Source organism: Centroberyx affinis, unplaced genomic scaffold (assembly GCF_046629955.1).
Source record: "Centroberyx affinis isolate AG114_WGS23_722 - 3 ecotype Tasmania unplaced genomic scaffold, CSIRO-AGI_Caff_v1 ptg000514l_1, whole genome shotgun sequence".
NCBI classification, from domain to species: Eukaryota; Metazoa; Chordata; class Actinopteri; order Beryciformes; family Berycidae; genus Centroberyx; species Centroberyx affinis.
The window spans coordinates 560001-575042 of record NW_027279163.1 but is presented as its reverse complement, the minus strand read 5'-3'; the positions used below and the strand labels follow the sequence as shown (position 1 = coordinate 575042).

Sequence of the window (15042 nt, the reverse complement as noted above, 5' to 3'; positions counted from 1 at the left end):
CGGGCCTCTCAGCGTTGACTATCCTTTCGAAACGTGCCATTGCTGTAGCATTATAGTACATCGGGGTGTATATGATTGTTGAATTATGGCTCTCTGTATTCTAGTCTGGCTTCACCACCAAACAGAGTGGGTTTGTGCTTTGTCCCCAAGTTCCCATGAATTCCTCTGTGGCAATAGACAATTGTGGTGAGGGTAGAAAACTGTACACGTGATTGAATGAAGAATGGGTTTGCATTGTTAAGGCATCTAGACTGCTGGTAAAGATTACAGTGACAGAAAAAAGAAAGACTATATAGATACAGTATGTAAGCAGGCATAAATAACACAGGAAAAGAAAGAACAGAGAAAAAAAGAGGAACACAAAGAAAGAGAAACACAGAGCAATTTCTTAGTTCTCTCGGTTTTAACACACAAAAAAGGAAAGCGTCACTCAAGAGAAGAGCCCATGCATATTATCAGTTCAAGAACAGTATCAATCTGAAAGCCTCAAAGAGTTCAAACAAAAAGATATAGATTTACAGTATATATTAATGTGTGTATATATTCTTAAAAAATCTACTTCAACCAAATACTCTGAATAAGATGCTACTTTTTGCCATACAATAAACATTTTCAAAAGGAAAAAAAAGAAAACTTTTATTAACTTACAAATAATACAAAAATAGACAATGGCATGTTTTAAATCAACAAATGGACGCATGGCATACCAATGCAAAAACAATCAACATACAAAACAAAAAGATAAAAAAGTCACATTTAAATAGTGAGACAACAGTGAATGATGAAACAAAACACTGTGAAATATGTTCACTTACTGTATTAAACTTACACAACACAACTAAACAAGGGTGAGAGGCAATGTACAAATACAAGGGATAAATACATTATTTATAGGATATTTTACAGAAATCCCCTTTTTGTATCCAAATCCATGTTTCTCATGTTTAGCAGATGAGATGTTGACAACACACAGTAAATCTATCTTCTGTACTGAGAAGCTGCCTTAAGACATTTTAATGTTTACATTTCAAACTATAGCTATGGCAAAAAGAGAAAGAAATGTCAAATCAAAAATTCAACATTTTTTTTATATACAAAAATATATCACATATATCACGCATTTGTTCTAATTTGATATTTGCTAGTCTCCTTCAGTACAGTGCTGGCTGGACGCGCACATCCTCTGGCTTTTCAAGTCTTCACTAAAATCTCAGACAAAATGTCAATTTTGGCTAATGTAATATCATCACCTTTTGTTCACATGACAAGCAGAAAAGCATATTGCAAACAGCTCAGTCCTCACAGTTTTATTAAAATTCAAACAAACAAACCAAACAAAAGAGAAAAAAAAAAGTTTCTGTATGTTTTCTGATGTTGAAATAGCATAGGGCAATTTGATATACTATTTTTAGATTTATGGGATAATTAGCAGCAAAATTGAGTGTTGACTTTATTCTGGCTGTATTTATTTTCTGTTATTGTTTTTTTTTTGGCTGTTGTTGTTGACCTTAGAACCATTTGGCCAGAGTGTTTTTATGTGGTTTTGGTAAGCAGGCCGAGCTAAGGAAAGCATCTTCTATTGTGACAGAGGTTATGTAAACTTCATGGCCAAACCAACACTTCACTGTTGTTTGTGTGAGTTATGGATTGCGAGATGGCAGGGGGCCTCCAGTAATCAAACCCAAACATTACAGGCATAAACATAAAGATAAATAAATGCTCTCTTTATGAGGTCAGTGTCACACTGTGGGCAAGCTATCAGTCTCTATACACTCCATCCAACACGGTGTCAGAGAAGCTACACTAATTCAACCAAGAGGGAAATAACATCACAAAGGTTCTTATTGTCCCTTTTCTCTTCCCCTATCCCTTCAGATGAGATCCCAATGGAAAGGCCTGAGTTTAACAGAGTTCTGTGTCTTATCTTGACTTCCTTCAGTTCAGCTCCGGAGTGTAAGAGAGACTCGCCAGACTCCGCTACTGTGTCTTTTTCTCTCAACATTCCCAAATCTCCAGCTATCCCAGATCCTCTACATGGGTGGAACGATCATCCCGGGAATCGCTGCTTGTGGGAAAAGAGGGGGAGGAGGACGGAGAGAAAGAGAGGAGATGGGGGGTAGAGACAGCGAGAGAGAGAGAGAGAGAGAGAGAGGGAGAGAGCGGTCAGTCATGTGATTGCTGGGTTTCATCTGTCATCACAACAGTCACATAACAGAAATGTGTTCCAGCATCTGGTGAACAAAGACAACTCTCCCTCTCTCTCTTTCTGTCTCTCTCTCTCTCTCTCTCTCTCTCTCTCTTTCTCCCTCTGCCTCTCTCTCATTATCTCTCCCTGATTCCGAGGACGCCGAATCAAAACATTTCTCCGCCGCGCCGCTAACTTGGCGCGCTCGGACGGCACTTGCGACACCATTCCCTGCTTCTCGCAGGCTTTCTGCATAGCTTCATGCAATAGCTGCCACTGTTAATTGTTAGCAGTCACACCGCGTTAGCTGATTGCGCAATCGTTTCGAGGCTGTCGTCGCGGGGCATAATTCAAACATGAGAGGAACACAATGACGCGGGATGACGGAGGTGATGAAATTAGCTCAACACTCCGACGGAGACGGACAACATCTGAACATGGAAATGGAAGCTTTCATAGGGAGCTATTCACATTCTTACACTTGATACACATCTTATATCATGCTCTGCCTTCCCCCTAGATCCTACCTCTTCACCTCGCACCCCCACTCCCACTCCCATCCCCACCCCCACCCCTTTTTACACAGAGGCCATCACAGAGGGGGAATTTTTCATATAACATATTGGCTCCCTATTGATTCCTCTCCCTCTTCAATCCACTAATTCCCTGGTTATTTCCTAAGTGTCTCCGGCTTGTTGGGATTAAGAGAGTGCGCGTGTGTGTGTGTGCGCGTGTCAGTGTGATCAGCGCGCGGTGGCCAATGGCCCTCGGGTCACCGTGGTCAGCGCTCATCAACGCCGGCAGAGGAAGTGAGGAAGTGCTTAGCTCGGGGCTCAGATAAAGATTCCCATCCATCATTTCTCTCTCTCAGGATCTCAACACCATACAACATCCTGCCTAGACGAACAGACCCGTGCTGCACTCGATGGAAATGGGAGAACAGGGTGACCCACAGTGGCATAACCCCCCCCCCCCCCCACCCCCACATACACACACACACACACACACCCCTACTGGAGCACAGGCAGGAAGTAGGAAGTAAAAACAGGAAATGGAACACATATGGCGTGGCGTGCTCGGTCCGACGGGTCAAGAGTGACAAATAAAAACAGAGACGAGAAGGAAGGGCAGGGCAGGATGAGTGAGTGGCTCAACTGATCGATGGGATAACACGGCATGGAAAGAAAAAGAGAAAGAGAGAGAGAGAACGAAAGCGAGGGGGTAACATACTTCAGGAGAAGGCCAGGCCCTGGAGAGAGCTGGCTGATGAGTACTTGCTAGAGTCCACAAAAGACTGATCTACAGTGAGGGAAGGGGAGGGAGAAGAAAGGAAAAAACAGGGAGTGAAGAGGAGGAAGAAGAGGGAGAGCAGCAGGAGGGAGTGGAGGGAAAAAAGAGAAATTCAGAGGGTTGTTATCATAAGGAGGCATGGAAGAGCAGGATTAGAGCTCGGGGATGAAGTATAGACAGCTGCATTTTCATAACTGGAAGAGTAGCAGTATACATTTTCACCACAGAGGCAATTTTCGATATCAATACATATACAAACTTTCATACCATGTAAATGCTGAGTGGCTCATGCTCTGCTGGCTAGCTTACCTTGCAGGCCGTTAGCGTTGGTGCACGTGGGCGGAGGGGAGTTTTGGGGTCGGACGACGGGGGCGAAGGCGCTCTTCTGCTTGACAGCGGCGGAGACCATGTTGGCCGGAGAAAAGGAGAAGATGCCAGAGGAGCTGCTGCAGTTGGAGGGCAGGCTGGTGGACGAGGCCATGGTGGGGCTGGACGGGACGACTGAGAGCAGAGAGGAGGGCGGGGTTGGGGGGGAGGTAAGGGGAGGGGGGACGGGGAGGAAAGATGAAGACGAAAGGAGAGAGACAGGGTTAGAGAGAGGGCCGAGGGCAGAGGAGGGGCACACGGGACGAACAGAAAGGGACTGGCCGGTGGACGATAGCAGGGGGGATAATGTTTGGACTAAGTTCAATTGGCTCAAAGCTCTTACAATAGAAGAACCTTTTCCTCAACCTTTTTTTTCAGCTGTTAAGCAATCACTGAGCCACGATATTCCATGGCCGAGACAAAAATATGTTTCGTTGGAAACTTGCACTGAAAACAGCCCAAATAATTTTTTCTCAACTTTTCCTGTGATCAGTCTGTTTTGATGACTCATGCTGTGCTCAGGGGTGCAACGTTTTGATAAATATCTCTTAGCTAACTCGGGGTGCTGCACTCATAATTTGTTTTCGAGGCAACTTACAAACAAGGTTCTCCCAGATCACCTTTATCAAGCATGCAAGAGATTTCAATCATCAGCCACAGCCAGCGGTTCCACTAAATTACAACAAGTGAGGTGATAAAATCTGCTCGACAACAATCATATTTCCTCACTACTTCTTTGTTTTTCTATTGCCACCACCTTGAATATGGTGTAATCAGTCGCTTTGGGCATTTAGCTTGTACTATAATCGGCGCAATAATCTGAACCCTCACCTTTAAAATTAAAATTAAAATTCCTACCTATAATTCCTTTTCATCTGAGCAACACATCACCACCAGAGCTCCGGACTGAATTTTGACAGGACTTCAAGGCCCATTCACATCCATGACAACAACACAGCAGCATTTTGAACAAAGCACAAAATGAAAAAGCTGTGAAATAGTGGAATTCTTGAAATTGAACCTCAACAATAACATAGCTGTGTGCAATGCCCAGCTGCCGTCTAACTCACAGTGATTAGACACACAGACAGGCAAAACTGACCAGAAGGTTATCTTCAGAAACCTATGGCTGTCTCCCTCTGACATCATCCCATCCATCCACTCTCCCTGGGTTTGTCTTTTGTCTGCTAATACACTAAGAGCATTTTCCCCCTCAGCGATTTTACAATCAACCCAGTCGTATTTCACCTGCCCTCTGATATCTGCTTCTGCCTTTATTGTTGTTATTATCCAACACTTAGCTTTTATGGCTCTTCCTGACAAATCCTCGCAATAAAGTCATAATCCATTTATGAAGGGGCCTAACTAATCAATTAATGAAAATTGGACCTACAAAGGCAGGCCGAGGGGCCATTGATTGAAAGTGTCTGCGTGGGGCCGATGAGCCTGTTAAAATACTTGTTAACACCCAGGAATCAAAGAGCTGAAATGGAATTGCTTCTCTAGCAATTAGTTTATTGATTTAATCAAGGGTCTTTAATGTAGAGGGTGAATGTGTGTGTGTGTGTGTGTGTGTGTGTCGGAGGTGGTGGGGTGTGTGTGTGTGTGTGCGGGGTGCTAGGTGATCTGCTCCCCTGGCCAATAAAGTGGGGATTTGCGTTTGACTCCGTTCTTAAAGAAACAGATGAGCCAGCTGAACTCCATGACTTTCTCTTTGTGCATCACTTCTTGTTTCCACCTCCCTTTGTCTATTTCTTGACTTTTTAAGACTGTTCAGTTATTCTCTTTTGTTATAAAATGCTCTCATCCTTTTGCCTTCCATGCTTTGCTCTTGTCGTCGTCTCTCGGTCTCAGCGGAGCAGGAAGGCTGTGGAAGGAATTGGACATGCATGCAGACCATCTGATAGACGGAAGATGCGACTATGGCTCCAGGATCTAGGATGTAGTGTGTTTACTCACTAGCATAGGGCGAGTTGCCTGCAGATCCATTGAGGAAGTTGGGCGAGGTGCCCAGGGTTGCCATGCCAGAGTTAGCGTAGCCATTCATGCTAGTGGAGACAGAGCTGTAGCTGCTCTGCTGGGGAGTGGAGCTGGGAACATAACCATGAGGGGACACACTGCTCGTACTCCTATTGAAACCTAAGGACAGGGAAAGAGAGAGGGAGAGAGGGAGAGAGAGAGAGAGAGAGAGAGAGAGAGAGAGAAAGGGGAAATAGGTGTTAGGGTATAGCAGACGACAGGAAAAGAGAAAAACAAAACAAAACGGGAAAGCCTACATGCAATACTGCCAAAATCTTTTTCCCTACAGGGGTAATGGAAATGGCAATATAAGCCAAGAGAAATTTTGAAAAATCTCAGACAGCATATGGGAGAATGAGAAAGCCATGAACAGAAAGGAGAAAGAATGATATAAGAGGAAACTATTTGCAATCTAACTCCCGGAACAAGAGGCCTTTAACCTCACTGGCTCCTTTCCAAAATTAGATGTATTGATAAGGCAATTAACACTAAAAGGCCTCTGCAGCTTTACGGCAATTTAGAAAAAATGAAGCCGGTGTTTCCGACAGGACCTTTCTCTCCTTTATGCTTTGGAGGGGCAGAGAACAGAAGGAGGACAAGCTGGAAGGAAGACTATAAATATACATCTCTGGCCCAAACGCTGACACCGGAGAAAAAACAGCTGGAATTGAACATCAGGAATTCCTGCTCTCTGCAATAAGGGCCGCACTTCACCACGATAAGATGTTAGCCTCCTCTTCTATAATTAGGTATCATCATTTCCCCGTCCTCATCTGCTGCGAGTTTAAAACGCATGGTGGGGTGGAAGTTAAGCGACAGATACCTATTGTTTTCTTTCGTATCTAAACACGTTACATATTTCCAGATGGCGACGAAGGGCAGAGGAGGAGGGGAGGAGGCTCATTGGAAGTATTGAGACGTATCCAGAGGCTGGTCCATCCACTCTCCTCTCCTTCCCCTGATACAGGTGATGAATCACCACTGACTGCACCCACATCTCTCTCTGTCAGACAGGGGCCGACCCCAGTCTAATATACACACCCCTAGGACCCACTCATATTTCTCCATCGCGCTCCTTCCATTGCTCTCTTTTTCTCCACTCTTCACTCTCTCTCACCTTCTTCCCTTCCCCATCGTACATTTTCCCCATTTCTCGCAGCCACCCCTCCTCCTGTCCTCCTTTTTCCGTATCTTCTTTCTTTTCTCCGTGCTCTTAAATCACTCCTTCAGTCTCTCTCTCTCTCCGAATTTCCCACATGAAAGATAAAATTTCCCTCTCGCACTACTCTGCTCTAGTATCCTAGTCTCTCTCTTTTGCTTTCCTGTCTGACACGGAGAAAAAATAAAAAAAATAAATCACTGATATATTTGCAGTGATAGAGTCGACTTATTTCCTTTGAAGGTTTGCTCACCCTGATTGGCTGTTTGCGCCACCTCGGACCCAGGGAAGGAGTTTACGGCCATCATGCCAGCATGGACGGAGCCGCTGCCGAGGCCGGCGAGCTGGTTGTGCCCCCGTGGCACCGTTGTGTACAGGGCCTCCGCAATATCCGCTGCCCTTTTCAGAATCATCTCCTGGAATTGAGAAAAAATAGAGCTGTGGTCAACAACAATGATGAAATACAAAAGAATAGAAAAGAATGGAATAGAACGGAAAGGAGTCCCCGATACAGACTTTGCAGTTTCATCCAGTTTGCAACATGAAATGGCATGCCAGATCTTTACTCCAGATATTGTGTATGCAAACTTAGCAGGCTGAGTGGTTCTTATCAGCGGTCACTGGGAGTGGTGGGATTGGTTCCAGTAAATGGAGGAAAGACATTAACAGACATGATCAGATGTTTAGCCCGCTTCTTCCTCTCTTCCCCCTCCGCTGTTCCCTTCCCATTCCCCTCTCCTCCGTCGGAGTCCAGTTTAAATCCCACTCCTCCCCTGTTCTGTTCGTATTCTCCCGTTTCCCTCTCTCCTCCCTCTGCGTTTAGTTTTCATTGTGCTTCTCCTCCCCTCCTCCTCAGCATTTGAGCCGATAAAAGCACTAACATGTTCCCATGTGTGTGTTTGTCAGTCCCAGATCCTGCGTGAAACACAGCAGGGTGCTGCGGAGCCAACCGAGGCACTGCCTTTGATGCCGTCAGCGGTCCAAAACCACAAACATAATTTTTCTAAAGCAAGATAGTGATGTTTGTGTTTACATTTGTGTGTGTGTACGTGCTTGCGTGCATGTGTGTGTGTGTATACGGTGTGTGTTCATGGGTTCATTTTTGTGTGCTGTGTTTTACCTGGTTATTGTGTGGCATCCCGTACAAGGCCTCTACCAGGTCTGCTGCTCTCTTTAAGATCACCTCCTACAATCAAGCGCAGAAAAAAGGAAGGGGATCGATCATGAGTGTGGCGGCTCAAAGAGTTCAGTCACTTTTATTACATTTCACCTCCAACATTATGCTGTGAATGCAGAACAGAGAGTGAGAGAGAGGAAGAGGCAGATAGAGGGAAGGGAGAGGAAGAGAAATGGGCTTGGACCGGCACTTTGTTAGTAGCCAGGCAGTTTGGGAGAACAGAGGAGAAACTGTAGCCGTGAATAAAACATGAGCCTATACCTCTCTATCAGTCAACCATCTTCCAGATCTTCTCCTCCCTACTGTCACCGCCAGGCCATGAATCTACTGTACATGCTCACACATCAATCTCATTTAACACAACATATCACCGGGTGACGGCTGTACAACTCCCCTCGTCATCGGTGACACGCCCGTCCTCTGCCCTGTATTAACCCCGGTAATGATCCAGGTGAATAGCCCTGCATGTACTTTGTGTGATAAATGTAGAACATCATTGCTCAGGTGAAACCCACCGAGTGGAATTTCCCACATCAAACATTTATCCTTCCGCGTTGCCTTTCTCCACACTCATTTTCTATCGCTTAACCTCCTCTCTCTCCTCCCTCTGTCTCTATTCTTTCCACTCCCTGTGAGCGTATGAGTGTGTGACTCCGGGCGTCGTTATGTGTGTGTGTGTGATGTAGACACCTAGAGCCCTACGAAACCCTTTTTAAAAGTTAATGTGCCGGGGCCAGGATATATGCTGGAGGCGCGACAACCAGAAAATTGCAGCCCCCCACCACCCCACCCACCCTCACCCTTCCTCGTCTCTCTCTCTCTCCCTCTCTTCCACTTGCGCACACACACGCTGTGCGCTATACCCTCCTGAGTGTATCCCTCGCTGTGAACAAGCCCCGGAGCATGTGTGCTCTCTGTTCCGTGACACGCTGCCTTTCAATCAGACCTCATATCGCACACGCGTACACACACGCACACACACACACACGCCGGCATACACACACACACACGCGGAGGCTGTCGAACACACCCAGGACATGACGAGAGGGTCAGCAAAGCAATAAAGATTGTAGAGCGCTGTCCGAGGTGCTAAATTCACTCAATAATGGGAGCGCTGCCTCTGTGTTAACCTCCCATTACCAGCACTATCTGGGGGAGGTGGAGAGAGAGAGCGGGTGAGGAGGGAGAGATGGAAGGGGGGAGACCAGAGAGGAGGCCTACTCGGGGTGATTGAGAGATGTAGAGGCCCTAGGAAGGTAAGTGGTTCTTTAGTATGTATGCGCTGCTCCTCGCCTCTCTCGCTGCTTTTCCTCGACGCCCCGTGCCTCCCAGGGATTGCTAGATAGGTAGATGGATGGATGAAGGGAGGGAGGAGGAGAAGGAGGAGGAGGAGGAGGAGGAGGAGGGGAAATGAGGGAAGTGAGGCATTAGGACACAAACGGATCCCCAGCTCTCTCTCTGTCTCTCTGTTCTTCAGTCACTTCGTCAATATTTTTTCCAGCACGCCTCTCTCTGCGCTCTCACACCAGCTATGAGTCTCATAGACCTTCAGCTTCTTCTCCTTAGAACCTATACAGAACCTGCCTGTCTGCACATCTCCCATTCCAATCTCCCACCTCCACTCTGTCTCTTTACCTGTGTCTCCAAACTACTTTCTCTCCTCTCTCTCTTTCTTTCTATCTCTCTCTCTCCCCTCCTCTTTCTTTCTATTAATCACTCTCTCATGGTTCTGTGCCCTGTCTGTACCTATCCGTCTCTCGTTAGTAAAGGGATCTGTCCAGTGGCTAAACGCGATTAGGCAGCGCTCCAGAGTCGTTCTGATAAACAGATAAATGTGGTTAGTGCTGTGCTGCCTCCCTAGCCCTGCTGCTGTAAGGGGAGACCATTTCCTGGGCGCAGGGTCTCTTCCCGTAAAGTCAGGCCCACAGAGACGTCAACAGGAAGGGGAACCTGATCCAGAGCCAGAGCCTGGCCTCGTCTGGCGGGGCGGTCACTCATTAGCCAGCCCCAGACCCCTGCTACACCACAGCACTAGCTAAACACCCTGCAGTCTGGATGTGCCTGAGCTACCAGCCCAGCACTTCCTCCTTCCTCTGACTATTAGCTACAGCACAGTATGGGGGCTGTTTTCAGTTGCCTACCCTGGACACTGGATCATTACCACAACATGTAGAGATAGACCAGGCAGTGTAGCCATTGGCAGATATCCTGCTTGTTGCCTGGCTGGTGTGTGTGGAGAATTCATTAAGAATCCCCCCCAAACATGCCACTAGAATCAATTATATTCTATTCCTAATCAATTTGATTCCAATTAAATACTGACTGAGAAACAACCACAAAAAGGCTTTGCCAGTGTAGCAGTGAATGAACATTTGTAGCGAAACAAGTTACCAGTGTATGCCCCTCTCCTGCCCCTCCCTAGTGATTGAGGCCAACAGTTGAGAGAAGTGCGGTCAACAAACTGTTATTACCTCAATAAAGGCACAAATCAATAGAGCTGAAATGAACAACCGGGCCTGCCAGCTACCGCTGTTCATTTAGAAGAGAAAGAGACACCGCAGAGCGAGGGAGGAAGAGAAGGAGAGAAGAAGAGATGGATGGATACAAAGATATTTAGAGAGATACAGGGGGTTGATAGGCTAAAGACCAGAACTCACCGGGACAAGTCTTGTATCCACCAGACATGACACACAGCGAGGACAAGTGATTTCTCTATCTTCTTTCTGCATCTACCAGTGCTCTCCATCTATGCCTCATGGTGACTACCCTCCACTGTGTGTGTATGTGTGCGTGCGTGTGTGTGCATTCACATGTGTGTGTGTGTGGGTGTGTGTGTGTGTGTGTGTATGTGTGTGTTGCATGTGTGTGTGCGTGTGCTGGAAGTAATAAAGTCCACCCGGGGTTGACTTCGATCCACTGACCCAGCAGGAGGTAAGACTGGACAGCTATGATGGATCACCTAACCTGCTTCTGCCTCTCTCTCTCTCTCTCTCTCTCTCTCTCTCTCTCTCTCCCCCCTCTCTCTCCTCAACCTCCTTTCCTCTCTCTCTCTCCCTCTTTTCCTCCCTCCATCTATCCCTTTCCTCTCCCACTTTGCGAGTCTAAATGACCTTACACTCAGTGGAAGGATGAAAAGAGTTGCTTGTGTGTTCGCTGTGCAAATAAAGTGTGTGTTTGAGCAGAAAATGACCGTGAACATATGATAAAATGTTTAATGTATATGCTCCTAGCGATATGTATAGTCTACTGTCCACAGCACACAGTGTTGCACTGTCGCTTTCCTCTGTAAGTGAGGTCAAGTTGCCCTTGTGCCATGTGTATCAGTGAAACTCTGTAGGATGTCAGTATGTCTTTGTACCAATGTTACCAAGGCAAAGTCCCATACAATAATTGCGCATGGTGATCAAAGATTGCAGATTGAAGACTTACTATATGCATTAGGGTTTAACAGTCTGTATGAGGACATACAATACCTTGGGTAATCTCTCTTGGTCTCCAGGGTGTCTGGGGATGACCTTCTGTAACCTCTGGAAGCCGTAGTCTATGGTTGGCTCATTCAGCGCTGAGGACACAAGCACAGACAGAAAGAAAGACAGAGAAACAGGGGTTAATGCCAAATCCTTAAGGCTAGATACTGAAACATGTACTGTTCACCTCCAGCACTATAGGAAAAGGATAGAACAGGAGAAACAAGGGAGTCTCTCCTAAGGTAGAAATGACTGAATTAACCATGCTTTTACATGAATATTTCAGCATTAAACTAAACACAACGAAAATGTGGGTGTTCTCTATTTACTTTGCTCTCTGTGTGTGTGTGTCTTTGTTTGCTTGTGATGTAATGAATCTCTCTCTGTCGCCAGCTTTGGTGGTTAATAAAAAGACTGTCAGGAATCAGGGCGAGTGTATGTGTGTTTGTGTGCGTGTGTGTGTGTGTGTGTGTGTGTGTGTGAGTCCTGTGGTCCTGCGTTGATCAGCGACTAATATAAGCAATTACAGAGCCTGGTTCCAATATAACAAAGGCTTGATCGCTCCAGGGAACAAGCTAAACACACACACACACACACACAAACGCATGCCCACACGCACGCTTGCACACACAAACACACACCTACACACACACACACACACACACACACACACACACATACACAGAGTCAGATCAGCCAGGCAGCAGGGAGAAAGCACTCTCTCGGCATGCTGTGGTCGTGCTACGGTAATTGAATATGAGAAGATTTACCATGAATATTTAAACATTGGAATAAATACAATGAAGATCTGAGGCTTATAGTACAAACACTTCAGAGGAGGATTGTTGGATAAGTGCTCTCTCCACATAATTCATTCCTAATGTACTCTCTCTCTCTCTTCTCTGTCTTTTACCCTCCTCCCCCCCCTCTCTTTTTCTTTCTGTCTCTTTGTGGGTTGCCTGGGGAGTCAATGCACATACATGGATAACAGTCTTGACTACTGGGCTACAGCCGAAGATATCACACACTATTTCTGCTCCGAGTGGCCGTGTGTGTGTATGAACATGTGTGTATTTCCAGCTCTCTGTGTGTGAATGAAGAGAGAAGCCATTATGCGTGAGGATTGCCTGTGTGTGTGTGTGTGTGCCGTCCGTCTGTTTCCCCTGTGGGTCGCAGCCTGGACGTTTCCTGAGGGCTGATGCCCCGCTCGCCTCACATCTGAGCAGCCAGGCTGACTAGGCGGCCCCCAGAAAAAGGCCCCTAGAGGCTATGAGTACAAGCTGTCCTGCTGGACCTCTAGTGACTTCACCATTGGCTCTGTCAAACACATACACACACACCAAAAGAAAGCAAAGAAGAAGTGTCGGTGATGTTGCGTTTTGGCAGCACGTACACTCCCCAGGTAACTAACTTTCCCCGTCGACTGCTCCGATCATCTACAAGAGTGAAAGAAAGGATGAATGGCTTGAAGTGGAAAAGTTGATAATACAGAGAAGTAAACTGGAGACGACAAGGGCAGCCTCAAGCTCTGAAGAGAGTGACACATAACAGGCCAGCTGGTCGACTGATAAAATAAGCCAAAACAATGAGACGATTGCATGCAACAAATAACGTATGAATTATTTCCGAGGACAAATATTTGACATTACTTCCCTATTCTCTGATCTCTCTAAAGCCTTAAGGAGGATTTGCCCTGGATTAGGCCTGCAGTCTGAGGAGGGATTGTTCCGACAACATCCTCTCTTCGTCTCAAAGGCTTTTGTTTTTATGATGAATTTTTTATCAGTTCTCCACAATGTGCTAAATGAGCCTCAAGTGAACAATAGCATAAAAACCCCAAGACATAGGAAGATACCCCCTAATACAAATGGAGAGACAATTTTGGTAATTGAGAGAGGATGTGATATTGTCTCTGCTCATTTTCAAGGACCATAAACCAGACGAGGAGTGTGTGTGGGACAAGACACACCACTAACTACCTGGCAGTGTCTCTTTGGGGATTGGCTTGGCTTTTCATGCTTTTATATCTACGCTCAATGTCTCAGATTTCACAACAGGAATTAGTACAGTTAGAGGCCTGTTCCGAAGAATCCTTCCCTGCCTCGAAAGAGGAGGAGTGTGCTAGCCGCTCACTACAGGATTCATGCCACACTCTCCCATACAGGTATATTTATAATCCTTAGCTGTCGCTCTCCAGAAGAGCAAATCAAAGCCAGTAAAACATAACTGCCATAAATAAATGAATAGATGAGCAACAGCCCTGGACTGGAGGGATTCACCTAGCAATCACCCACATCAGATCAGATCAATGCTCATGGAAATTTCATGAAGCCTAGAATCCACACCGCTTCATATTTCACTATAATAACCCACAGAGCCGCAGGGGGAGTGTGTATGAAGGGGTGAGAGGGGGAGTCGGAGGAGGTGGAGGGTAGGGAGGGGGGGGGGTCGGGGGTATGAGCTTCGGAGGGGGGTGGGGGAGTGGGGGATGGAGGGTTAGGACGTGAAGGGGAGGAGGGGGGTGAAGGATAATTGAGAGGTCAGAATGGTGGAATCGCTGTTACCCCTGGAAACACAATGAGAGGAGGAGGAGGTAAAGAGAGGGAAGGAGAGATGAAGGAGGAGAAGGAGGAGGAGGAGGAGGAGGGGGGGAAACTACAGTAAGTGTCCAGTCTCTTCCTTCCTCTTCCTGTGTCACCACTGTGTGTGTGTGTGTGTGTGTGTGTGTGTGTGTGTGTAGGTGGGTGGGTGGGTGTGTGTACTTGCAAGGTTAGGTAATTGGCTCTGAGGCTTGATGTTAACACTTTAACAGGCCCTCAGACACTGGGTAAGGAGCTGATCATATCAGAACCTACTGCGGAAGCCTCTTACATTCTCCCTCTCTCTCTCTCTCTCTCTGTCTCCCCCGCCCTCCCTCTCCCTCTCCCTCCTCACACCCCTCTCTCCCCTTTCTGTCTCTCCCCCTCTCCCTCCCCTCTGCAGTCTCCAGTGCTCAGGTGTGATCTCATAAGCGCTGGTTGGCGATCGATGCCGCCAGTGGCAGGGGGTTCAATAGCCCTGAATTACGGCTTCATTTCTCCCCCCCTCACACAGATGAGAGTTGCCCCCCCCCCACCCCACCCCATCACCACCACTGCACACACACACACACACACACACACACACACACACGCGCACATACATACAACACCCCCACCAACTACTCACAATCCAGATCAATACCGTACAATCTAATTTTTATCCATTTTTCCATAAACCCTGAGATTGCGTTTATTTGCAGAATCCGACAAGCTAAATAAAGCATCGCTTGAACATGTCAGGGAGACTAATGCATGGCTGGAAATTCATACACAGAAAACAGATGAGTTGTGCTTTTTGC

General features: G+C 46.6%; 1 protein-coding gene across 11 annotated transcripts in view; it reads right to left on the bottom strand.

Moving 5' to 3' along the window:
- Window positions 1-675: 675 nt before the first annotated feature.
- ebf1a (EBF transcription factor 1a) overlaps window positions 676-15042 on the bottom strand; it is a 54590-nt gene continuing 40223 nt past the window's right edge. For 5 of the 11 annotated variants that reach the window (XM_071517715.1, XM_071517714.1, XM_071517718.1 and 2 more), the window contains 6 exons: window positions 11670-11758; window positions 8140-8205; window positions 7273-7435; window positions 5801-5980; window positions 3785-3976; window positions 676-2062 (listed from right to left, as the gene is read on the bottom strand). In XM_071517715.1, coding sequence (XP_071373816.1) covers window positions 2031-2062; window positions 3785-3976; window positions 5801-5980; window positions 7273-7435; window positions 8140-8205; window positions 11670-11758 — 722 coding nt within the window. In that variant the 3' untranslated portion in view covers window positions 676-2030. Of the gene's footprint in view, window positions 2063-3415; window positions 3485-3784; window positions 3977-4283; window positions 4289-5800; window positions 5981-6910; window positions 6914-7272; window positions 7436-8139; window positions 8206-11669; window positions 11759-15042 lie in introns of all 11 variants that reach the window. The other 6 variants (XM_071517721.1, XM_071517724.1, XM_071517720.1 and 3 more) reach the window with 4 other exon arrangements.